We start from the raw sequence: 26,568 nt of genomic DNA on the forward strand, positions 1-26,568 counted from the left end.
CCCTACTGTCAAGTACTCAAAATGTTACCCAGACCATGACTGACTCCTGAGATTTCTGTAGGCATTATCCACACATTTGTACACCACTGTAAGGTCTAAAACCTATTTTTGTTTTGCCTTTTTATAACGGAAGCAGAAATTCTCAGGAAAGTGAGTCATATACTCCCACAGAATGGCAACATGAAGAAGCCTATCCATGGGAAACATCGCGTGGTACTCTGTGATATTCAGAGAAAAGGAATTGCTATAGTTGTCACAGTACTCTTATGAAATATTTGTTCAGCACTGGTGGCTGAAGTACTAAATATTGTTAAACAGTGGATAGCAAGGAGAGAGCTAATACAGTTCAAGAATAGTTTGTTCCCCTGCCAAGGTTTGGTTGTTATTATCTTAATCTGAGGAGGAAGAGAAGGAGCAGAATCAAATATATTTGTGTAGATAACAATAAACATTGCTTTTCCATTATGTTTTCAAAATAAAGTTAGTAACAGGCAGAAAGACAAACAGAAGACAAGCATACATATATATTTATAAATAATAAATAAAATTACCACAGAACTGAGGTCACTCTAATGGGAAAATAAAAAAGAAAAACATTAGAGAAATTAGGGTTAAATGTTAAAGAAAAAAGGAGGACAACTAAGTTTCAAATAAAATGCATCTTTTTGCATTTTTTTGCATATTCTAAACAAGACAGCATTAGTAAGAGAAGAATGTGGACTGGCAATAAAAATAAAAAGGACCAATAATAAGAAATCTTATTTCTAAATAAGACTTGTGTCAGCAAATGATATAAATGAGGAAAGCAATTATGTTGAACAGAAACACAGATACTAGACAGTGAAAACATTGGTAAATCTGTACATGCTCACAGAACAATTACTGTACTATTAGGCTAAGGAGCTCCATACAGGTAATAAATTAAGAATCCCACATTTTAGAATTCAGTCTTTCATGTAACTTTCTTATTGTAGAAAATCTAAACTATGGGGGATAGTCCTTGTCCATTCCTTTAATACCAGTCTGCAACCACAAATGGAAAGAATGTGCTAAGCACCACTGGAAATGGACTTTTACCAAATAAACCTTCCTACCAGGATGTTCAATAAAACCTAATTTGCTACCTTCATTATCTCAACAGTCTATGTATGTAGGGCTGCTTGTATTTATTCAGCACAGTGCCATTAAATATAGTCCAGCCAGCTTTTAAAATTTATTCCTCAATAGTGGAGTGCCCCAAGTATTGTATTGCACTTTTTGTTTGTTGACAGTGGTTTTTTGGCTATGATTCAAAAGGTGCAGCTTTCCCAGAATCTAGATACAGCAATGAAAAGCCTATACCTGCTGCATAGCAGTTACTTAGCTGATTGGAACAAACAGAAATCCTGCTCTAGACCCATTTTGCCTATTTAAACAGACTGATTTAGAAGTAATCCTTATTTCACTGCTGAAAACATCTCAGCCTTTTAGAGTAAATGCTGAACAGATACATTGGATGACTTGATTCAACAGATAATGCAGCAACACTTAAAAAAACCTGTACCTATATACAGTATATATAGCCACACCGTTCCCAAATGATGATGGTAATGACAAATGAAGAGATTCAAATTAACAAGGGAGCAAAATACACATATTTTACTTACCTATTTCCCTCATACTCAACCAGAAAAAAGGTCAAGAACCCCCACCCCACCTCAGTTTGCAATGCCTTATATACTGGCATACAGAAATTTAAAGCCAGAATCAACATTCCCTTGTCAGCATTTTATAAGATCTTTCTCACTTGTAACACAGTGCATTAAGTCATGTTAACTTGCTTTGAAAATATATTTAAATATATTGCCTGTTTCATCTAATTTTACAACAACTTTTCAAGCTTTCAAGTAGTGCCTCTCCTTAGCTCTCCATGTCTGCCTATAAAAAATTCAGTGTTCAAACTGCCAACAACTGGCAAGAAATTTTAATAGAAAAACAAAATCTAATAAATGTAAAAAGGAGAAATTTAAAAATGCTTTGCCTTAGGAATAAAATAGTGATTCTTAATAACTTTAATACATATTATACCTTAAACAAAAAAATTACATGTTCTGCACTTACCTCTGCATTGTAGAATTTAGTTTTTACATCTAGTGGTTTGAGGACCTATTTTTTTTTTTAAAAAAAGAGGATAAATAATGAAACAAAATTGATCAAACCCTTCCATCAGTACTAAGTACTAATTTCTTTTGTCTCTCTTAGCTGATAAGTCTCTTTAAAAAATCAGTTTGTACTACTTCGAACGAAACTAATGCAATTTGTGTTCAAATATACGAAGATCAGAATTTATTGAAAATCTAAATCCTCCTCAATTCACTTTTTCCCTTCTTTGGCTAGTGAGACTTCAGTATTATGTTTACACACAAAAATATTTTACGAGGAAGAATCCAAATGCCTTTCCCACAAGACATATTTTCTTACACAAGAGGCAGTATTTAGAGCACCCATTTCATCAGTCTTCTTAAAACAATTTTGCATCTCTGAGCAAACAGTTTTCACTTCTATCAATTCTTATCAAGAAATGTAAACATATGCCTCTCACAAAACTAAGACAAAGCTGCTTTTTCTGGCTTCTGGTATTAGAAGCAAGTCAGCCAGTGTCAGATCAGCTGTAAACAATTATACTAGCAGCTTTCTAATTAAAAGAATGTAGCCCCAAAGTCTTCACAGAAGGTTATTAAACAGAGCCCAAACATGTCAAGTATCAAATATTACACCCAAGAAACAAATTAGAATAATATATTTTCATTTGCACAAGAATCTTGAGGACAAGAAAGTTGCAATTAAGAGTTTATTCTCCTTGTAGGTCTATGCTTAAACTCAGTGAGATGGTGCAGTGCCTTGAGGATCTGGTGAGTAGGGTGTTTAGAATGGCATTTGAACTTTAGAGGAATTGTCATTATTTTCATTGACATTATCCCAGCTGCGAATAATTTTACATAGTGACCACTAACAGTAATGCTGGTTAAAATTGCCTTTGTCAAACTGGAGTACCCCAATATGGTTCTATGTTTCTGGCTAGGTTCCTATACCTTTAACAGGTACACTACAGGCAGAAACTCAGCTTACTGCATCACTGCAGTTCATGCCTGGGAAATATCAATAATATCCCCTCACCGTTCACTTTGGATTTAAGCAACATTCTTTCTCCTGCCTTCATTCCCCAACTTGTAACCACGTCACCATACGCACAAGTTTTGCATTTCTCTTGCTATTTATACAGACAGCCTGCTTATAAAAATCTGCTTCTTTGCACTTTATGCATCTGAGGAAGTTGAGTCAGGGCAGGTCTACACAGTCCAGAATTCTCTGGGAGCAGCTCGGAGTATTGTGGTCCTGGAATTCCCCTGAACTCCCCTTGTTATATGGCTGCTCCACAACAACACTGAGTAGCTGTTCACAGGCGCATCCCACTGTGTGTCTCTCTTCCAGCTTTGCTGGTGCAAATCGCTTTCTCTGAGATCGATAAGGCACCCAGTTGTTCCCTCTAACCTCAGAGAGAACAACTTGCAATGACAGAACAACCACCCAGTGTCTTTTCTGGGAAGATCTGGAGCAAAAAATAAGCAAAAAATAAAAATAAGCCTGAATTCACTGTGGAACTGTCCTTCCATCATGAAGAAAGTCCACAGTCGAATCAGGCCTTCTGCATTGCATTATGTAGACAAAGTGATGCAAGGGCAAGAGGAAACTGGGTCATTTGACCTATATAGACATGCCCTGAGTCTACAACAGCTTATGCTACCAACTTCTTTCTTTCAGTTTGTCTTACAGAATCGGAGAATCATAGAGTTGAAAGAGACCACAAGGGCCATCCAGTCCAAGCCCCAGCCATGCAGGAACTCAAAATCAAATTTGCAATGTTTATTTTGTGTCCCTTATATAGCTAATGAAGGCACAAAAACATTAGCCCTGGTGGCGCAGTGGTTAAATGCCTGTACTGCAGCCATTCACTCAAAACCACAAGGTTGCGAGTTCAAGACCAGCAAAAGGGCCCAAGCTCGACTCAGGCTTGCATCCTTCCGAGGTCGCTAAAATGAGTACCCAGACGGTTGGGGGCAAATTAGCTTACTTGCTAATTAGCTTACTTGCTGTTCACCGCTATGATCTTTGGAATAGCGGTATATAAATAAAACAAATTATTATTATTATTATTATTATTATTATTATTATCAAAAAGAGAAGGGTTTCTCAATGACCTTAATGATACCTCATTACTTTCTCATGCCCCTCTCATGGCTTTGGAATCACTATTCTTTAATTTCTACCCTGAAAGTAGCATTTTAGTGTATATGACATCAAAAGCTTTAAACTCTTCTGATTTTTTTACTAAGTCAAATTCTATGTGAAACTAACAGCCCTGGCCTCTATAGCTTTCCCCACTTCTATTGTACTATACCCTGCTTTTCAGTTTCATACTTTAAACATGGTTCAAACAGAATAAAACTGCAGCAAAGAGGTTTAAAGTCTCCAGTTTGCCCTCCAGATCCTGGTCTGTCATTCCTTTTGAAAGCCACCAAGGTCTGACAAGATGTAGAATCCTAAATTGAACTACACAGATTTTAAGGTTTTCTCTCAAACCTTGAAGCAATTTCTGGAATCATCAGCCATAGTATCTTTCTGTGCCATGCATTCCCAACACAGTGCTCATCAGAAATGTTGGATTTAAACTACCATCAGCCCTAGACAGTATGACAAATAGTAACAAATGATGATGTTCGTTCAAAAGGCAGAAAGTTGCAGAAGCCTGTTGTAGATGACTCAGTGTGGTGGAATCTAGAGATGGCTTCAGTCCTTTCTGGAGGCGTGGTAGTGAGAAGGGATTTCTGCTCTACTTCAGTCATTGGTCTTTAGTGTGAACTACTGGGTGAGGTCAGACAGACAGTGGGCTAAACTGTCATTAACAGACACCCAGGTTTACCTTTCATTTTGAATTCTATTTCCAGAAAGGTGGTAAAACTGTCAAAAGAACACTGAGAAGCAGTTTTGGATCATGACAAACAAGTTCATAAAGCTGGAATTGCTGTTAGTTAGAAACCTGCCAACCTGGATAAATGCCTAAAATCTGTTATATATTATTTCTTGTATTTCATCTCACCACTACTTTGAAGTGACCAAAGCAGGAAAACCTAACAAGAAAGATCACTCAAAAATGAGTCAAACTGAAGTGTTTAAGGTGGTTTTTACGTTAGGGTCATCTACATTTATTCATTTATTCATTTAAAGGCAGAGATTAAGACATAGCAGAGGGTCCAGCTGGTGGAAGTTGAGGATGGGGATTTTTGCAGACTACTCCATTTTGCTGTGGGCAGAGTTACAAGCATTAGACAGACGGGGGGGAGGGGGGGAGATATTTCAAATACTGCCCATGTTGTCAGTCTTGTCATTTCAATACCTGGAATTTGAAGAACTTTCTGAAGTACATCTTCTCACGAGCTTGAGTGGTATAACTTACTGCACACACTAAGCTGAAAGACAGAAATTATTAAATGGGTTTTACCTATGTTTCAGTCTTGCATTAGTTCTCAGGTGATAGGGAGGGCAATTCTGAATACATTTGGTAAAATGTCCACAAAGTGGGTTGACTAAAATGAAGTATTAAGTGGATTGGAAGAAAATATTAAGTGTCTCACATATGTGTGCCTATTTCCTTTACTTCATGGTGAATTACATCATCGATGCAACAGTCCTGTTTGAGTTCTGCCACTGCAGCACTAGAGGCCGAAAGATTTAAACGTTGTGAACTCGTCTGTAGATCAGCCTTGGAATTAAGAACAGAAACAGAACAAATTAAGTCAATAAACGAGGGGTTGTATTTAAAAAATACCTTTTGAAAGAACTGGTGTTGCAGCCATGCCTGATAAAAAATTTAAGAAATCGTATTAAAATATTTTAACCTACCCTTTATCCATGGGACTTAGGGCAGGATGCATTCAATAACAAGAGCTTGGCATAAAAACCTATAAAAATCACAGTCAAAACCCACTATGAAACCAACATAGTTAAGTCATAAACACAAGCTGCAGTCACTAAGATTTATAGATAAATTTTAAGGTGGATTCCATCATCACAATGTACAGATAAAACATAAAGAGAATGACTAGATCAAGGCCATTGTCTAGTAACATATCTCACTTATTATATAAAACTTGTGTTTTCCTCATCCAGTATTTCACTGGTTGGGGCACAGTATCTCCCCACTACAATTCTTATAAAATCAAGCTCTTATGAAATTAAGTTAACATTCACTCAACTGCAGAAACCAGACATTCAGAATTACCTGTAGTAGATTCAACAGGCATATCCAAAATAGATGCCAGTTGCAATTACTACTACAAAATCCAGGTTGGGAACTGAATTTAATTATTAATATTGTTCTTTTCTGATGTTGTGTAACATCTTTTCTAATGTATCCATTAAAAATTTTGGCACAGTCTAGTGAGAAGATCTGCTGGGCAAGCATTGCTGAAACATTTAGTTCTCTTGTACAATTATGCACCTACACTAGAACTTCCCAAATGGACTATGCTTTTAGAAAGTAAGTGAAGTGCAAAATGAAGCTGCTTTCAGCTTTTGTCCAGCAAACAGATAAAGTATCCCAAGTATTAGTTTTATCATTTAAAGCTGCATTGGAGTTGGTTAGCTGAAAAATATTTGTAGACAGAAAAAATGACAAGTAATCTTAAATACACTTTAACCTGCTACATAAATCAAACATACCTTTACCAAAATGTCTTTTACCACTTGGTGGCTGTCATTGTGCACACTAATGTAGCTGGAAAATGTCTCTCCTAAAAATATATTTCTGTTGAACAGGTTGCAAGAGAGAGACAGTGTATTAAAATTACTGATTTTAATAATACATATATATCTGAAATTTTCTATTGTCCATTTAAAACGATAGCAAACATTTCTGCAACAGTGCCCTGAAATATGCCATTTATTTATTTATTTGATTTAATGTATAGCCAGCTGTTTTTGGAGTCAAGGGGACGCCCAAGATTAAACACAGGGCAGTTTCCTAACATACCATATATACTCAACTATAAGTCGACCTCATGTATAAGTCAAAAGTAGGTTTGGGGGTCAAAATTATGGATTTTGATATGACCCATGGATATGTCAAGGATACAACTTAGAGGCAATAACAAAGGTTCTAAAGGGTGAAGCAAAGGAAATCAAAGCCAAAGAACCTACAAAATTCTGACAGGCATGACTGTTTGTGCTCACTCTAAAGCAGTGGTTCCCAGACTTTGGTCTCCAGATGTTTTGGACTTAGGTTCCCAGAATTCCAAGTTGGCTAGGGCTTCTGGGAGTTGAAATCAAAACAACTGGAGGATCAAAGTCTGGGAACCACTGCACTAAAGGGTGGATGGATGAGAGAGTAGAGGGGGGCTAGTGCTTCCATGATACATTATACTCTTGTTTTTCGTCAGGTAATGGTTCTTTTTGAAATAAGAGTTCAAGTACGGTACTTACATTGACCCATGCATAAGCTGACTCAGATTTTTTTAGGTCACTTTTTTGACTAAAATTTCTAGACTTATACTTGAGTATATACAGTAAATGATATTGCAGGCAGTATCTCGGTACTGTTTGAAAACTGGAACTGAGAATTAACTTGTGGTCTCAGTAATAAACACAGCTTCTAGCCATAGTAGAGGGCTGAACAAGCATATACCAAAAGAAAATAAACTACCGAATTAACAAAAACAGAGAAGCTCAGGATATCTTTATGTATGTGCCAGTACTGCGCATGTTTTTAAAAGGGGGATTATATAAATGCATAGATAAGGCCAACAATGGCTAGAGTGATGCTACAGGTTTTGAGACAGTATGTCTCTTGACTACCAGTTGCAGGGATCATCCTCATTTCCCAACTCTGGGCTACCCAGAGACATCTGGTTTGTCACTATGGGAAAAGATGAGCTTTTGTATGACTCAGCAGAGCTCTTTATGTTTAGTTCAGCCACCGAAATACATCCCAAGACTCAATGCAGTGCCTGGAAATTAATGTATTTTGGTTCTGATCCTTTGTAAAACAAATTTCTCCTGAGTGCTAATTGACAAAACATCTAAGGACCTTTCAGTCTATTAATATTTAATCTGAATTGAAAAACCATGATGTATGACTTCCAATCCCAGATTTAACACCTGCAAAATAGTATATGAGAGTACCCTGGAAATTATTTGGGATTGACAGGAAAAGCCAAATCAAACAAAAACAAAAACTGATACAAATCAAGAGAAAAAAACCTAAGTTTATCACAAACAAAACAAGACACATTAAAACTAAAGATCATAGAACCATTTTCTCCATAGAGCTACACATCGGTATAAAATTCTTACCCAAAATTCTGAGGCAAAGTCAACATTTCTCCAAGCATTAATGTTTCTGCTCCTTTTACTGTGGAAGGATCATCTTTCATTAACTGGTTAAACAGGTCTCCTGTAGTAACAGAAAATTGTTTGTCAAGTCAAATATAGTTTATTTGATTTAATATTTTAAAGCAATTAGGTACCAGCTAGATTAGGTACTTAACAAAGTTTTGGGTTGTAGCAGTATTTGCATGTGCACATGGTCTTCTTTAGCAAAAAGTGCTTTTAAAAATGAAATATTAAATGTTGCTTAATTAAAATAGAAAAATTTGGTTCACAATTTTCTCAGTGTCTATGAAAACCAGATTTGCTGCTACAATTGTAAATACATCTAACATGTATTTAAGATACCAAAGCCTACAGAATGCAGGTGAACAAAGACCATCTGCTTACTGGTGCTTTTACAAACTAAGCTGGCCCTTTCTCTCAAACCACAGAGGCCATTAGAATGAAATGCCCCAGGAGAAGAGTAGCAGGACTATCAGCTCTGGGTGCTGATCGTATAATCTGAACTTTACCAACAGTAATAAGAGTGAGATGCTTGGAGATTCCAACAAAAACCCACTCTGAAATACTAACAACCTCTGCTGCTTTTCAGGAAGGTGAGGCAATAGGCTATTTCTTGGAGGCCTGAAAAGGGATGTTTCTGAAAAATGAGCACCCCATTTCTAGCACAACTTGCCACTATTAGAACAAGATGGCATTAAAAAAATCCTTCCATCCATTTGTCCATGCTGTGTCTTTTTACACTGCAAGCTCAAGAGCAAACACTCTATTAATTTGTGCAAGCCCCTCTGTGAAATTCTCTGGCTGGAGAGTAATCTGCTTTATAAAATAGTTTTCCAGTTATGATCTAAAAAGAATCTGATAAACTACTAGTTATAATTTCTTGTGTTCTTCAGTAACATTCTCTATACCTCTGTTCAAGGTCAGGACTCATTTTCAAAAACTGACTTGTTTTTTTTTAAAAAAACTACATGTCTCTAGACTGCAACAGGATCACAGCGTCTAAGTACTAACATCAAAACATAATTTACCTGGCAAATCTCTCTCTTCACAGGTCACAGGGATATTGGTGAACAAAGTAGGCTTGGTCAACCTCATTACTGTGAATTTAAAAAGCACATTAAACATCATCAGGGCATCATAAGGAGTTCAACACATTCGATTTCATAAATCACAAGGCCTGTTCAAACACTACTTTGCCTCTGGAATTCTACCCAAGACAAAATAGGGAAGACACCTCTGATGCACAAACACTATTCTTTTCCTGTCACAGAGGAGAAAAATTACATAACAAATAAAAATGGGATCTCTTGCATTTACCTGAACTCAAGATCTCTATAAGACTACACGGTAATCCTGACCAGATATAGGAAAAGTCATGTTAATGGACTACAAGAATCCTTAAATACAGATCAGAGTGGAGGTTATCATCTGTGTCCCTTGGGCTTTACCTACAGTAAAGTTGCTGGTTGAGCAACTCTAGAAACTGAGGTCCAAAAGATAACTATTCTAAACTCTGGTTCCCACAGTTAGATACAAAGACAGAGAGAAATTACAAACAAGATTCAAGCAGAATATACACAAATCAGGACACCTGTGAAACATTTTATGCTGGCCATCTCTTCTAGTCTAAGCATATTTTAAACATTTTGCCCCGTTACAAATTCTTTATGAACTTGGAAATAGAGTTATCCTTCTCAGTATCTAAAGTGTCCATTCTACAACATGACTACCAGCACTAGGAACATTCTACAACAAAAGGATTTGCTTTATCTCCAATTATTAGCCACCTAATGTCTTAAGAAAGAGGAACACAGAGCAGGTTTTCTGATAAAGACCTTATATTTCAGAGAGATTAGCATGATCCCATACATACCATATATACTCATAAACTGACCTCATGTATAAGTCAAGGGCAGGTGATGGGGTCAAATTATGGAATCTGCTATGACCTGCAGATAAGTCGACAGATGCAAAGGACCAAGCAAATTACAGTCGGCCCTTCTTATACACTGGTTTTTTATACACGGATTCAAGCATCCACGGTTTGAAAATGTTCGAAAAAAGTATAAATTTCAAATTTCAAACCTTGATTTTCCATTTTAATAAGGGACACCATTTTGCTGTCATTATATTTAATGGGACTTGAGCATACACAGATTTTGTTATACATGGGGGATCTTGGAACCAAACCCCAGCATATAACAAGGGTCCACTGTACAACCTTTACATTTTAATTTGATAATTTTACAGCACTTATCACAAAGGGAAATTATCACACATAAATTGCAACTCACAAGGAGCCAAACAGTAAAAGAGAAATAGAAAAGTTTGTGTGCTGGGAGACTGTAGGAATGGGGGGGGGGGGAGTGGTGTGTTAACGGACAGATACTATGTCGACCTCATGTATAAGATGAGGGCAGGTTTTGGGGCCAGAAGTATGGATTTTGATGTGACCCATGGATAAGTTGAGGGTAAAACTTAGGGTCACGTAATGAAGGTTGTAAAGGATGAAGCAAAGAAAAGCAATGCCAAAGAACACACAAAATTCCAGCAAGGATAACTATTTGTGCTCGTACTAAAGGCTGGATGGATGAGAGAGTGGGGGGGGGGGGGGAGGGCAGAGTTTCCAGGGCAGATTAAACTCTTGCCTTTCACCATGGGATGGCTCTGTGTGTGTGTGTGATTAAAAGTACAGTTCTTACATTGACCTGTAAATAAGTTAACTCAAGGTTTTGGGGGTCAATTTTTTAACCTAAATCTCTAGACATATACATGAGTATATACAGTAGTTGGAAAAGCTTGGTGTTCTTAGTTTGCCTTTTCCTTCAGCAAAGTCTGGTTTCCCTGCAAACAGCAAAGGGCGGGCGCCTTTGTGGGGATATATTATTGAATGTGTGTGTGTGTGTGTGTGTGTGTGTGTGTGTGTAGAGAGAGAGCTCATATTGAGAGGGACATAAATATGGCTGAACTTATACTTTCTGCTTCTATAACCTGCTTGCTTTAAGGTCTAGAGGTTAACTGACCAAATAAGGGAACAGGAAACCCAGAGTGAGTGTGCTCTGAGATGCAAAGAGCAGTGATTTACAGTAGACTCATAGAATGAGCTAGAGAGTAAAAGTGCATGGGCTATGATGGCCTCCACCTTTTGTTCCTGTGTGTGTCCACCGTACACACTCACACCGCACGCACTCACCCCCCCTTCGCCAGAGCTCTGAAGAAATACAATGCTCTCGCTCTGCAGTGGCCTTGAAGAGAACAGGATCAGCCTAGCTAAGTATCTCTTTGCATTAGCTAGTATCTCTTTGCATTCCAGACTCCTAGCAAATGTAGAGCCAATAAGAAAATGCGTGACCATTGTGTGGACAGTAAATGCAACCAATTATTTGTTGTTTAGACAATAGCCAATTAAGTGCCTGTTGTATAATCATGTGTGTACTAAATAGCCAATTAAGCGAATGCTATGTAAACAATGAACTGTGTTTTGCTATAAAAACTTTTGGAAATGGCTATTGGGCGCAACAGCAATTTTATCACCATCTGCTGGTGTGCTGTCGTCTTGGCCAAATAAACTGCGTTTTCCCTATGGACATTTCGGTTTCTCGTGTCATCACTTAAGGACTCTCCTTTCAAATGAACATGTTGGGAATGTTTCCCTAACAATATGTTTACCAAGTTTACTTTTTCCAAAATGAGGAGAGAGCAGGTAGGCATGTTAGCTAGAAGAGGCGGGGAAGAAGAGTGTAGGAAACTGGTGGTGTCTGAGAGGTGGGGTGAGAGAAAAAACCTGGCAAAGTGAGGTAGCTCCATTTTCCATGGGCAGGGCACACCTCAAACCAAGAGACTTTGAGGAGTTACTTTTGGATGATCAGCAACCTCAACTCCCCTCCCTGGTGGCCCAATATGGGGCAATTACACTGGATGGTTTCTCAGAGACCTCCACGAAGCCAGTGATGTAAGGGAAGAGTTTTAAATGAGCAGATTGTTGAAAAGCAACCCAGAAACTTCTGCTAGCTTGGGGAACACAGAGGTGGGCTCTAAGGCATTTTCGGCAGCCTCAGCTTCCTCTTCTCCCCAAAGGTGGAGGGGCCAGCCTTGACTCCTATTCCAGCTCTGACCCATAGATAAGTTGACCCAGGCTTTAAAGGCTAGTTTTTAGACTTAAATTTCTTGACTTACAGTCAAGTATATATGGTATACATAGTGGTACATTTTGTTGTCGTTAACTGACCTCGAGTCGATCTCGACCCATGGCAACCCTGCTGATGAGACATCTCCAATACTTCCTGTCCTCCACTGCTCTGCTCAACTCCTGCAAACTCATATTTGTGATCTTTTTAATAGAGTCCATCCATCTTGCATGCGGCCTTCCTCTCTTTCTACTTCCCTCTACCTTTTCTAGCATTACTGTTTTTTCCAATGATTCATGCCTTCTCATGATGTGTCCAAAATACGACAACCTGACTTTTGTCATCTTGGCTTCTAGGGAGTACATTACATGTTTTTTATTATCAAATAATGGTGATGAAGATGAGACGTGTGTACAGTAAGTTGAAACGGCAACATTCCTCTGATTCCATAGCTGAACTAGGTTTGGGAAAGGGGTGGTGCCAGGTTTTTACTGACAGGAATCATGAATGACAATACAAATATTGTCATTGTTGGGATAACAATAGCAATACCATTTACATTTTCTATACTGCTTATCAGTGAACTCAGCACTAAGCGTTCACAATCTGATCATCCTTGAACAGCTGATACTATGAGAAGAATTTGATTTTTTTTAAAGTTCTGACTTTCACAATGTAAAGTGCCAGAGTATATTTAAACATTTCTTTTAATAATAACGATTATTGCAAAAGCTTGGTAACTACAGCTACAATTCAAAAATTGGTAACTACAACAATCAACTGTCAGATCAAAATATAAAAAGCAGTCATTTCATTGGATTCTGCTTATACTGAAGTGTTTGTACTTACTTGAACTGAGCATAACAAAATAGAGAAGAAATTGTGATGAATATTCAATCAGTAAGAAACATAGCACATGTTTATTCATGTTCAAAGACAAATTACACACTTTCTGAAACCAACACTGTAATGTTGAAGCTTAAAGTTTTGGGGTGGTTATTCAGAATTCTAATAAATATGGGGCTAATGTTAATCCAACATTAATTATACCTAGAGTAAGCCCGTTGAAATAAGTGAGATTTTAGATGTAATTAATGAAATCCATTAATATTGATGGGTCTATTTTAAGTAGGATTAATGTTGGATTGAGTGGGTAACATTTATAACCACTGTGGTTCCAGTCCTGTCATATTTTTGAGAGCATCTATATGCACTTGAGCCCTACTGATTATTACTGTCTACTTCAGTACTCATTTCATTCAAATATGCATACTCTGAGGCTGGACAGCAAACACTGGTGGACCTGCCAAAACTTCAATTATTTTCCTGCCCAAATATTCCCTAACAACATCTCCCAAATGCCAAATGATCAAGAAAGTGGACAAAGCCTGTTAAACTGTGGTTTGTTGCTGTTGTGCCTTCAAATTGTTTCTGATTTATGTTGACCCTAAATTCACTAAGATAGATATTTGGCGTTGCCTTCCTCTGAGGCTGAGAAAATGTGACTTCCTCAAGGTCACCTAGTAGGTTTCCAAGGCTAAGCAGTGATTCGAACCCTGGTCTCCAGAATCATAGTCCAACACTGAAACCATGCTGGCTCTTATAATCACTATACTACACTTTGGCTGTGCTAGACCAAATAGTGGAAGTGTAATTTGTTGGGATGGTTTAAACCCTCTTTATATAAACAATCATAAAAGCAATTTAATTCCACTGAAGAGGACTGATACAGCTAAATACTCAGGCTTGTGTACCAAAAAAATTCAAATTCTATCTAAATTTCTATAGGAAGACCTTATGAGATACAGGTGCCATTCTTCTAGCTTTTCCCAAGTTTGAAATTTTCAAGGAGAAGTAATTTTTGTGTGAAAGCGTTTTATTACAGGTAAAGGTAATCCCTTGACATGAATGTCTAGTTGTATCCAACTGTAGGGGGCAGTGCTCATCTCCGGTTCTAAGCTGAAGAGCCAGCGTTGTCCAAGGACTGCTCCGGTGATCATGTGGCCAGCGTGACTGTACCGAATGCTGTTACCTTCCCACTGAGAAGTGATACCTATTTATTTACTTGCATTTGCATGCTTTCCAACTGCTAGGTTGGCAGAAGCTGGGACTAGTGACAGGAGCTCACCCCATCATGCATCACCCAGGCCTTGAACCTTCTGATCTTCCGATCATCAGAACTGGTGTCTTAACCACTAAGCCACTGCATTATAGACACAACTCTAAACATGTCATAATGGTATTGGCACCAATGTAAATCTTACACTTTACCAGCCTGATCTTAAATCTTAATGTCCTGGATAAAGACAATGCTTAGCAAAGCAGAAGGCAGAAGGAAAAGAGATATAGCCACATCCAGAATTGACGGACTCAGTCAAAGAAGCCATGGCCCAGGAGTCTGCAGGGCAGCTAATGACAAATTGACTTGGAGGTCTCTCGTTCACAAAGTTGCCATAAGTCGAAGTTGATTTGACAGCAGTTAACAAAAAACAATCTATTCCACTGCCTGCAACAGAATTTGGTTCTAAATAGCCATGTTCAAATTATGCATATCTTCTGAACCATTCGCTGGGAAAAGTGTGTCCCTCTAGATATAATTTGACTAAAATTCCCTGAGTTCCTCCCAATTGGCTATTTTTGTTAGAACTAGAGGGAATTCTGACTATCAATAACTGACAGGTCAGTCTTTACCCACTCCTGTTCTGAAGAAATTTAAACTCTTTAGTGACTGTACTAGTTGGGGTATCGTCAGAAAACTCCATCCATGATAATCTTGTTCTGCCAAGCCCTGACTCAAGTTACAAACTACAGCAAGGATCAAATGTACAGCAAATAACCAAATGGGAAATGAAAAAGTATTGGCATGTTGGACCTCATGTAACCAGAGTTGAGAAACTACTTTTCTAGCACACATAGTCTTGCCTTATAATTCAGTAATTTTAGAAAATTGCAAATGTAAATGAGAATGCTTGAGAAGTAAAATGTCATTTTTTCTTAAATATTTTAGGATACCACATTTTAGCTGCAACAAGGGGATCCTAAAGAAGCAGGAGCCATGGAACAGAGACTTAGCTCCTTGTGGTTTCTACCTGCAGCAAAGGCAAACCTTTTTTTTAAATTTGGGATTGCATTTGGCAGATTTAACCTATACAGCAGCTAAAGGTATTTCCAAATGCAACAGTACAGAGGCTTCTTGAGAAATTCAGTGCTCTCTTCTCTAAGTAAAGGGCAGATAGCCTTTTCCCTGGATCTCAAGGGAAGCTACTTTTTCTGTTGCTAATATAGTTTAAATTGTATTACCTGGATTTTATGATTTTTTGTTTCTCAGAAACCTCATGGCCAAAGAAAGGAATGGCCCTGTCTACATGGATGTCCCCCCAGACCATCTTAACTGACAATTAGCCCTACATGGCTTGGGCCCGAGTTACTTGAGGGACCGCATCTCCCCATAAAATCTGCGCCGGACACTCAGAACAACCGGGAAGAACTTGCTAGAAATTCCATCATCTAAATATGCTACTACATCCCAGAGGCCCTTCTCAGTAGCGGCCCTACAAATCTGGAACAGTCTTCCCGAGGAACTCCGCCTGATCACCCCCCTAGAAACATTCAAAAAGAGGCTAAAAACTTTCCTCTTCTGTCAAGCCTTCCCCTCTGGAAAATGAACTAGTGTACTTTGATCCCATCAACTTCCTGGCTCACCCTTTTGAATGATTGTTTTAGATTGTATATTGTATTGTGTTATTGGTTTTATCTATTTTATGATGTGTTTGTAACTGGTTTTACATTTTGTATACACTGCTTTGATCTTCTGGAAAAGCGGTATAAAAATAAATTTTATTATTATTATTATTATTATTATTAATAATAATAATAATAATAACAACAACAAAAACAACTTGACAAAATGGAGGCCTGTGACTTCAAACATCTTCACTTTTTTCCTTTCTTGTATGGTTTGTAACACCTTTGCCTAATCAAGAAGCCAGTGGAGCTTCAAAAACTTGCATGACATATTTTGTGCATTTTTCATTGGCCCAATAAAGATACTACTGTTTTGTGGATTTCGGATATTGTTATATTTTGATGTAAGGCTAGAGTTGCCATAACCTGGCGGGGGATGGGAATTTCCTGCTTTTGGACCGTCTGCACGGTCACGCTACGGTTTGGGGCTTGTCCCGGGTTTGCCCCCGCCCCCGGGCTTTGTTATTGCACCACTGTGGCAGCGCCTTTGGCCACTCTTGCAGCCGCCACCGCTGCCACCACCAATGCAGCTGTTGCTGTGTGGCCTGCTGTGGCTGCTCCTCTGGCCGCCGCCGCCACCGACGTGGCCTTAGCCGCCGCCGCGGTTCGGCTCCGTAGGCCGGGCCCTGTGCCCCGTGCGCCCACAGTCACAGTTCTGCGCGGGCGCGCGTAGGGCTCTATTGGAGGCTGGAGCACCTCCTATTGGCTGGCAGGCTTGCCAATAGCGGAACAGCCCGCCCCCTGCTTCAGGAGTCTGTGACTACTGGCAGGGGGTGGGGCTGTTCCAGCTCTCTGACCCCATTGTCCAGCCAGGTTAAAGAGGAGGAGCTCTCCTCTGTTTACTTCCTGCCCACCACGTGGGCCGGCGAGGGACTGAGGCGGCGGGCAGAGGAGGGCAGCGGGCAGCCCCTGCCGAAGCAGCCACAGCAGCAGCAAAAGCGACAGCCACAGCAGCAGCAAAAGCGCCAGAGCAGAGGACCAAAGGGAGGCCTCTGGGCCGGGGAGGGGGACGTTTTCGGCTTCAGACCCCAGCCAGGTCCTGGAAGCGGCTCCGCGATCGCAGAGTCCTCCAAGGCCCGGCCGGGGCTTGGGAGATGCTGTCTCCCAGGCCCCGGCCAGGCCCTGGAAGCGGCTCCGCGATCGCAGAGTCTTCCAAGGCCTGGTCGGGGCTTGGGAGACGCTGTCTCCCAGGCCCCAGCCAGGCCCTGGAAGCGGCTCCGCAATTGCAGAGTCCTCCAAGGCCCGGCCGGGGCTTGGGAGACGCTGTCTCCCAGTCCCCAGCCAGGCCCCGGAAGCGGCTCCACGATTGCAGAGTCCTCCAAGGCCTGGCTGGGGCTTGGGAAACGCCGTCTCCCAGGCCCCAGCCAGGCCTTGGATAAGGTTTAAAAATGTAGGACTTTTTTTTTAATTTCTTGGCCAGGAAATTAAAAAAAAATCCTACATTTTTAAACCTTATCCTACATTTTTCCTGGTTTGGAGGTCCTCAGGGATGGCAACCCTATGTAAGGCCAACCAGCTACCCCAGAAATATTTTATTATATTATAGTATTATTCTTAGAAAGAACATTTTCTTAAGCAGCCAATAAAGCACAAATCAGTCTTGTAGAGAAACATTTAATTGAGAGAATGCCTCAAATTTTCACTGAATTCACACATTTTACAAAGTCTTCTCATTAGGCCTAGCTCATAGGAACTGCCAGATAACAGACAATTATCTTCATGTGAACAAAGAATCTTTCAAGAGGGATTCCTAATGGCAATAAAATAACATTGGTTACATCTGCATTGCAGGCATAATCCAGTTTGATACAACTTTAACTGCTATAGCTGAGTGCAATGGAATTCTGGGAATTGTAATTTTGTGGGACATTTAGCCTTCTCTGTCAGAGAGCTCTGCTGCCACAAGCTAGAGTTTACAGAATTCCACAGCACTGAGCCATGGCAATTAAAGCGGTGTCAAACTAGATTATTTCTGCAGTTCAGATGCAGCCAATGGTAACACAGAATGAGAAATGTTTACAGCTAATTAATTAAGTGTAGTTCATTAATTATTTTAAGAACTAGCTTTTCATAAATATGTACTTAAAACAGTATTTCACAGAAAACATATTGTTGTGTGTATTTACAAGCTATGTATGATTCCATAATTGTGAACAAACAAATTCATTTTTCCTCTAAGATTTAATTTTTCTCTAAGGTTATTGGCAATGTATTCACAGTAGAGTATGTCACAGAAAATCAAAATCTGCCCCTTAGATCTCCGGAATGTAGAATTACAAGATGGCAGTTCATTGTGTTTGATCATCCTGTTAAGCTTTGTCCAAATGTCTTCCAGTGTCTGGTTACTTAAAATGGACGGTTCAATTATCCACTGTGCTCTGTAGAATACATGAAGCTTTAATTTTTCTAGAGTGTTTTGCAGCTCTCTAGATAAAGGAAGAATCTGGTCTTTAAGATTAGAGTTTGTAGCAGACGCACTCCAAGATCTCCTGAAGTTCTGTTTGCCAGTTGTCAATTGCGTTCCCAAATTGCTCAATTCAATTTTTCCATGTTCAGCTTGTAAACACTGTCCAGCTTTTATACCAGGATGAAACTCCTTAAGCCCTTCTGTACAATCATAACATGGGGAGCCACAGGAAGTTTCTAGGGTTGCATGTTGTTGTTTCAGTTGTTTTTTCAGTTGTTCTGCCTCTTCAATGGAGATAGCTGGGGGTTCTCTTTTAGGCTTGAGAGGGAGTTTGCACAGATCATGCGGAAACCAGGGTATGAAGCTTGGCAGCTGCCGAAGAGGGAATTCTTTCAGTGCCTCTTCTGCAATTTTTTGCAGTAGTGCAGAATCCTTTTGCCATGTCCGATAGTGCATAACCACATCCATGCTTGTGTAGTAAGAATCCACATGTTCCAACTGTAAATGGTTCTTGGAGCTTGACCACTAATACGACGTTATCACTTAAAGGAATCTTATGCTGTGTGCTGGTTAGATCAGAAGAAAACAGGACCTAGAGCAGAAGCAGTGCAAGTAATAAGACATACTAGCAGCTTTAGCATCAGATTTACCATTACAGACCCAGCTTTTGCTAAATAAGGACAAATATAAGAAGTGTTCCCAAAATATATGCCATTAGAAAAATATCCCAGACCAGTTTGTGCTGTCAATGTTGCTGCTTTGTTGTTTTAACAGGTATCTGGCTTTGCTACTAGGTCTAACACAAACCAAAGTATAAATGTAAACATGCGAGGTTCTCCTATTGGAAAGCAGCAGAGTGTGCAAACACTTCTATGACAGCTGAACTACATGTTATTTTAAACACTGTCCATTTATTGAATTATCTTTGCCGCAATACAAATAGTAGCTGCAGAGGGTAGAATTGGGATGAAAGATGTAAAATTTCCAGAAAATATTGACATTTTTGGAAAAATTGGGGAAAAAACACAATATTAGCTCCCATTACATATTGCAAATCCCTTTATTATTCTGGGAACATAGTTACAACTTGGCTTGGTATTTTTGTTTTAAAAGGGTGGGCACAGTGCAGTCTCCATATGGCCCTGAAGGCCATATTGTGGCCCCAGGTGTCATTTCTTTTCCCTTTTGGCTACAGAAGGCCTCCACATGGCTACTGGGTGTGCGGAGGCCTCCTGGACCCTCCAGCAGTCAATAAAAACATTTTGTGAAAAACAAAAAATTGTACCTAGCAGAGAAAATACATTTATCAATCCTGCTATCTTTACACTTTAGTTTAATAACAATTACTCGTTCCAATCGTATGTATGCTTTTTCAAGAGGAAGCTCCACTCAGCTCAATGTGATTTTCGTCCAGGTCAGTAAACTGTCTTCTTCAAATCTGCCAGTGTTAATTACAAAATAATATGCTATGCTTACAGAATAGATAGAAATGTGCTTCTGCTGCCAATGGACAAATGCACATTACTATAGCTTAATTCTGTCTGCAGAAAATGATGATGCACCATGTTCATATGTTCTTCTTTCCCCTCAGAGAAACAACCTCAAATATGTTTTCTAACTACTTCGCTGATAATAAAAAGTTAGTGAGAAAGAAGAAATAATGGCGGTTCCAGTCCTGATTAGCAGTCAATGCATTTGCTTAACAACTCTATCACTCATTTCCATACATTCTTCTCAAATTCTACACTATATACATTTTTTAACAACCCAATTCCTTTCAGTGGAGTACAGTTTCCATCTAAATAGGGCTGGCAACAAAAGAAACACTATGTCCGTGGTTAGGGATGCCATAACCTGGCGGCCCCCAGGACAATCCCGCTTTTGGGGGAACCGGGCCCGGCCCGGCCCGGTTCGCCTCAAATCCCGGCTTTGGTCCCGGCCTCTGGGCCAGGTGCGCTCACGCGGCCACTAACGTGGCTGGCCGGCCACTCACCTCCTCCTCCTCAGCTGCACCGCCCTCCTCCTCCTCCACCTCCCCCAGCGCAGCTGCTGCGCCACCCATGGCACTTGCCTGGGCCGCGGCCGGCAGCAGCAAGCACTTGCCCCTCTTGCGCACCTGCACACGGGGCTTAAAGGGCAGCGCTCGTCCCCTAAGCCTTCTAGCCAATGGCAGAAGAGCAGGGGCTGGCCTGTTCCTAGCCCCAATCTGCCATTGGTCAGTGTCAGGAGCCTTGGAGGAGGAGGAGGATAGGCCTCTGGGCCAGGGGGAGGGAAAAGCGCCATTTCCTGGGGCGAAATTCAACCATTGATGACAAGGAGGAGAAGGAGGCGGGGAGGTGAGTGGCCAGTTCAGGTCTGTCTTGGTTTTTTTTTTAAAAAAAAATTATTATTTTTATTTATTTATGGTATTTATACCCCACCCTTCAGCCAAAAAGGCTATCAGAGCGGCTAATAGTCTCAATCCATATTTATATTATTAAAAATATACAACCCAGCCTTGGTTTTTTATTTTATTTTATTTTATTTTATTTTTGTTATTAAATATATACAACCCAGCCTTCTGGTGGTGATATTGATACTGATGGTGATATTGATTTCAATCAGCTTCTGAGGCATGCACTCACTCTTTCTGAAGCCGAGATGGTGTGACTATCCAAAATGCATTTGGGTGCTTTGAATGCTAACAAGCCTGGCTTGCTTGGACAGTGATAGTGATGATGATGATGGTGATATTGATATCAATCAGCTTCTGAGGCATGCGCTCACTCTTTCTGAAGGCGAGACAGTGTCACCTTCCAAGGTGTGTTTTTGGTGTATTTTTTGTGCTTTCCCTTGACCATGTAGACACTTCTGAGAAGTACAGTTGGTGGAAGAAACCTGAAACGGCAAATCCACTTCTTGTGAAACCACCTTGATATGTTCAATATGCATAGCCATGTTAAACCATGCTAAGTGTTAAACCCAAGAGGTTTGGTTATGGAATAAGCCTCTTAAATATGCAAGAGGCCATGTTAAGTAAAGCCATGTTAAATGCCCAAATGTGCTGTTTGGAATGGGGAGAGGGGGGGTTGGCCAGAAAGGGAAGTACATTTCTGCCATCTGCCTAGGAATAATGCCAAAATGTCCTCCATTTTCATCATGCCTAATAAAGATGGATTTACATTTTTTAAAAATCATCAAATTTTTGTGTGTCCTCCATTTTTAACATGTGTCCTACATTTGAAAATCTTGTCCTACATTTGTCCCGGTTTGAAGGTCCTGACTTATGGCAACCCTATCTGTGGTACAGGAAAACACAGAACAGATGCTTTGAGAAAGGTATGTGTGGGGGAGGAAATTCTTTGTGCATTTAAGTCACCTGTCGACCTATGGCAACCCCAATAATTTCATAGGATTTTCTAAAGCAAGAAATACTCAGAGGTGGTTTCATCAGCCGGCAGTTTCCCATCCGGATACTAACTGGGGCTGACCCTGCTTAGCTTAGCTTCCAAGATCAGATGGGAACTGGTGCTTTTAGGGTATTCAGGCCCTTTGTTTTTGTGTTTGTTGAGTACTTTCAAGTTGTTTCCAAATTATGGTGACCCTAAAGGGAACCTATCACAGGGTTTTCTTGCCCAGATTTGTTCAGAGAGGTTTTGCACAAGGTCACCAAGGGATTTCCATGGCAGAGCAGGGATTCAAGCCCTGGTCTTCAGAGTCATAGTCCCAACTTTCAAGCCACTATCCCACACTGGCTCACCTACCAGGAAGAAAGTAGCTGCACTGAATTTGTGGAGAGGAGCTCTTTTCCCAGCAATATCTGGTAGTGGGGTCATTAAGAAAGAATATAGATTGCATTGTACAGATTAAGGAAATCCCTCTTTAGCAAGTAATGACATTCAAGCTTCAAGAGGAGTTTACTACAACAGAATGACCTTTTTTCAGGACATTGCAGTGGAAACGAAGTCAGGGATTCCTTATTTCAAAGTGTTCAGGAGGCACTGTACTGTACACAATAAACATAGTCCTGAGGCATTTGCTGGTTACAAACATCAGAAAGTATCTGAAAACTATCTATTTCAGCTCACACCTGGGCAAATACAAGAACAGCTGACCAATTTTATATTTGAAATAAGATTTTACAGCATAAAAGCAATTTCTTCTTTTTTAGTTATGCTTTTGAATGAGTTCTTCAGTTTCAGAGAGATACAGAAACATAAGGCGAAACTGTCCAACAAAAAATAACACATACATTTGTTAACCAAAGCTCCTCAAAAAGACTTGCACAAATGACAATGAAGCTGGTTCCACTTCTCAATTCCTTATTTAACACAGAAAATGCAAACCAAAGTCCAATAAGAAACTAACTTTGCCCACCGACTGCTCCACAAAATCAGCTATCCCAATTATACAAATTCGCCACCAGGAAACAACCTCCTAAAACAGCTCCTAACATAATTCAAACCAATGCCTTGGTCTAATGCAACATGCTTTAAATTACATTCAGGCCAACATATCCAGAGTAACAGGATGCAAAGGGATCTTGTAGCACCTTTGAGACCAACTGTAATGAAGAAATTGAAGCATAAGCTTTCATATGATCTGCTTCCCCGATGTTACGAAAGTTTATGCTACATCTATGAAAGCAAGTGATATTTATGAGTGTGAATTGATATTTATGTAAGCGTTGTTTGGGTTTTATTTGGTCATGTCCTGATAGTTATATCAAGAGATCTTGTAGCATCTTTGAGACTAACTGAAAGAAATTAATTGGTGGCATGAGCTTTGGTTGACTTCAGTCTACTTCCACAGATGCATTCTGATATTTATGTAAGTGTGTCCAGCATTTATTTGGATCATGTCCTATATTTTTCTTGAATGTCCTACATTCTGTGGCACCTTGCCCTTCTTGGCGTTGAGGACCTATGGCCGCCCTGCCCCTTGTGGGTTCTGCCAACTCTATGGTTCTGATTCTACAAAAGGAATTGATACTGATATTGATACTGGCCATGTCCTCCATTTTGCTTGAGTGCCCTACATTCTGCGGTGCCTCGTCCTCCTTGTCAGTTATGACATCAGTCTCCCTGCCCTCTGTGGTCTCTTCCAACTCTATGGAGCCCATCACAAGGGGAAATTGGGACTTTAAACATTTACTAGCCTGGGAAAATCACACAAGTGACATTAAAACATGATCAAAATGAGGTTAACACAAGAGCCTTTATCCTGTGAATAACCAGGGAATAAACAGGACAAAGTCATTCAGGGGAAAATCCCGTGAATGGTTTGCTGCTGTGTCTTTCCTGGTTATTATTCATGGGTTAATGGCACTTTAGTCACGTTTCGCCTCGATGTCGTGTGGAAACCATTAGCGTAATTGCGCAATAATAAAGGGCTATTCACAGGATAATAGCGCTTTGAAGACAACGTCGTGTGGAAACCATTAGTGCAATTGAGGGATTATCCTGGGTTAACCACCGTTTATGCTTCCGATCGTCCCCCGTGTGATGAAACTCCTATGGCTCTATGAAGGGATCTGCTATTCATATCGGTGTTTTTATTGCGCCTCCACACATTTCTTGAGAGTCCTCCTCCTTGGAGGCAAGGGCCATCTGGCTGCCCTGAGGAGCCCAGACTTCAAGGCCAGCCTCCCCTGTCTCTGGCTGCGTCCACACTGCAGAAATAACCCGGTTCCAACGCCCCTTGAATTGCAATGGCTCAGTGCTGTGGAAGTCTGGGAACTGCAGCTCATTGAGCCTCCTCTGTCAGAGAGCCACACTGCAGAAACAACCCACTTTGAGTCCGCTTTAACTGCCCTGGCTCAGTGCTAGGGCATTCTGGGAACTGTAGTTTTGTGAGGCATGGAGCCTCCTCTGTCAGAGAGTGCGCTGGTGCCACAATGCACTACAGTTCCCAGGGTTCCCTAGCACTGAGCCAGGGCAGTTAAAGCGGACTCAAAGTGGGTTGTTTCTGCAGTGTGTTTCGGACCTCTGTTTCCCATCTGCCTGTGAAGCCCTACCTTTCAAGGCCAGGAGGTGCTCCTGTTTGGGCTGGGTGACATCCATCGCCTCAGCCTCGCCCCCCCAGCGGGGCCTCCTTCCTTCACACAAGGCCCAAACCTTCCCGCTTCTCCAGCCTTTGGCTCTCTAGAAGCCGCCCTCCAGGCCAGCAGTCACCATCACCGTCTCTTCCGGAGGAAAAACTACACCCCCCACAATGCCCTTCGGGACGCCGTCCCTTTTTTCACGGCGGGCTTCCGCTTCTTGACGACATCCTGTCCTCCAAAGGAACGACAGTGTCCCTCCTCATTCCCCTCACCCCCGTTTTTTAAAGATACTCCGGGGATTGAGCGACCTGTCGTAGCAATGCATGATGGTCGTTGTAGTCTTTCGAGAAGACTTAGGCGTCGCCATCATGGCGACGCGGAAACAGACATGCGCACTGGGTCTGCTCAAAAATAACCCCAGACGGGAGCTCTCATTGGTTAGGCGTCAGAGCGTAGCCACGCCCCCCGCGCCGAGGAAACAGACATGCGCAGTGGGGTGTGCTCGAAGAAATCATAGCGTAGGAAGCAAAGACCTCTCTCTTTTTATTTTTTGACGTTTCTGACGTAACCCCTCATTGGCCAGACGTCAGAACGTAGCCCCGCCCCCGCGCCATCTCCAGGGGGACGGACCCCGGAGGAGGCGGAGGCTGCTGCTGCTGCTGCTGCTGCTGGAGGTTTTATTATCCTTCCCTTTCCAAGATGGCGGCGCTGAGTGTAAACAAGGTCGGGTCCGGATCTGGCGCCGTCGAGGCCGGGAGCAGGCAGAGCAGGAGCCCCGGAGGCCCCGCGGTGAAGGTGAGGCCGCTGAGCGCGGTCCCTCGGGTCTTTCCAAGCCTTTCCTCTCCGCTGCCAGCCTTCTCTGTAGGCGGAGTTTTGACACCGCTCACCTGGCGGGGCTTTAAGGCTGTGGCAGCCTGGAATCCTGCAGGGATCTGTGGGCTTCACTGCGAAGCTCCGGTGCCACGAGGAACTGCAGTTCCCAGGATGCCACAGCCATGGGCCACGGCCTTGTGCAGCCCCCGAAACCCTCGAAACAGCAAAGCCAGAAGCATTAGGAAAAGACACGAGGCAAGGTTGCGAAGCTCCGCCGGCATCCTCAGGAGACAGTAGTGGCAGAGCTTATGCAGGAGGTATAGATAAAGATATATACACTATATATATATGTATATACACACACACACACATGTACATACAATATATAATGTATGTGCATACACATAATATATACATATAATATAACATAGACACACAAATACAATATGCATGCGTGCGTATGTGTATATATACAATACATACATTTATACAAGTACATATAAAGATAGATGCTTCCCAGAATTGCACAGCCTCAGCCCTTTACACATGAGTAACCCCCCCCCTCCAATGCGTAGTGCAGTGTTTTGAGTGCTGGACTGAGACTCTGCAGACTAGGGTTCGTGTTTCTGCTCGGTTACGGAAACACTCTCTCAGCCTCAAGGGAAGGCAATGGAAAAACCCCTCTGAAGAACCTTGCCAAGGAAACCCCACAATAGGGCCACCTTAAGGTCGCTGTAAGTTGGAAACAACTTGAAGGCACACAACAACGGCATGTTGTTCTTAACGCCTTTGCCTGATGAAGAAGCCGGTGGAGCTTTTAAAGTGTGCAACGTGTATTTAATGCATTTGTGTTGGCCCAATAAAGGTACCATTGGCCTGTTACAGACTGCCAAAATAAAGCTGCTTCGGGTCTCTTTGGAGGTATACTATTTAAATGATGCATGGGTCCTAACAGTCCAGAGGTCGCGCCAAAGCCACACTCCATTCTTAAGCACTGGAGTGCAGCTTTGGTGCAGCTTCCAGATTCT

At 41.1% G+C, this 26,568-nt stretch overlaps 3 protein-coding genes across 6 annotated transcripts in view; 1 reads left to right on the forward strand and 2 right to left on the reverse strand.

Annotated features, from left to right (window-relative positions):
• The window catches only part of LOC149323986 (trafficking protein particle complex subunit 13), a 35,217-nt gene extending 10,431 nt beyond the window's left edge, over positions 1-24,786 (reverse strand). For 2 of the 4 annotated variants that reach the window (XM_089495074.1, XM_089495066.1), the window contains exons 1-8: positions 24,701-24,786; positions 9,456-9,524; positions 8,389-8,488; positions 6,760-6,844; positions 5,673-5,800; positions 5,435-5,507; positions 2,101-2,145; positions 552-569 (exon numbers count right to left, since the gene is read on the reverse strand). In XM_089495074.1, coding sequence (XP_089351200.1) covers positions 552-569; positions 2,101-2,145; positions 5,435-5,507; positions 5,673-5,800; positions 6,760-6,844; positions 8,389-8,488; positions 9,456-9,524; positions 24,701-24,746 — 564 coding nt within the window. In that variant the 5' untranslated portion in view covers positions 24,747-24,786. The remainder of the gene's footprint in view (positions 1-551; positions 570-2,100; positions 2,146-5,434; positions 5,508-5,672; positions 5,801-6,759; positions 6,845-8,388; positions 8,489-9,455; positions 9,525-24,700) is intronic. The other 2 variants (XM_089495090.1, XM_089495081.1) reach the window with 1 other exon arrangement.
• SHLD3 (shieldin complex subunit 3) lies at positions 17,952-24,787 on the reverse strand. Its single transcript, XM_089495109.1, has 2 exons — positions 24,701-24,787; positions 17,952-19,297 (listed from the first exon to the last, which is right to left on the reverse strand). The coding sequence occupies exon 2, from the start codon at positions 19,171-19,173 to the stop codon at positions 18,421-18,423; it is 753 nt and encodes a 250-aa protein (XP_089351235.1). The 5' UTR covers positions 19,174-19,297; positions 24,701-24,787; the 3' UTR covers positions 17,952-18,420.
• A 499-nt stretch (positions 24,788-25,286) lies between these two features.
• TRIM23 (tripartite motif containing 23) overlaps positions 25,287-26,568 on the forward strand; it is a 39,011-nt gene continuing 37,729 nt past the window's right edge. Inside the window, exon 1 of the mRNA XM_089495119.1 lies at positions 25,287-25,522. Within this exon, the coding sequence (XP_089351245.1) occupies positions 25,427-25,522 (96 nt within the window). The 5' untranslated portion in view covers positions 25,287-25,426. The remainder of the gene's footprint in view (positions 25,523-26,568) is intronic.

The sequence above is a fragment of the Sceloporus occidentalis genome, unplaced genomic scaffold (genome assembly GCF_023333645.1).
Source record: "Sceloporus occidentalis isolate IW3139 unplaced genomic scaffold, rSceOcc1.0.p SCAF_1, whole genome shotgun sequence".
In the NCBI taxonomy this organism is placed as follows: Eukaryota; Metazoa; Chordata; class Lepidosauria; order Squamata; family Phrynosomatidae; genus Sceloporus; species Sceloporus occidentalis.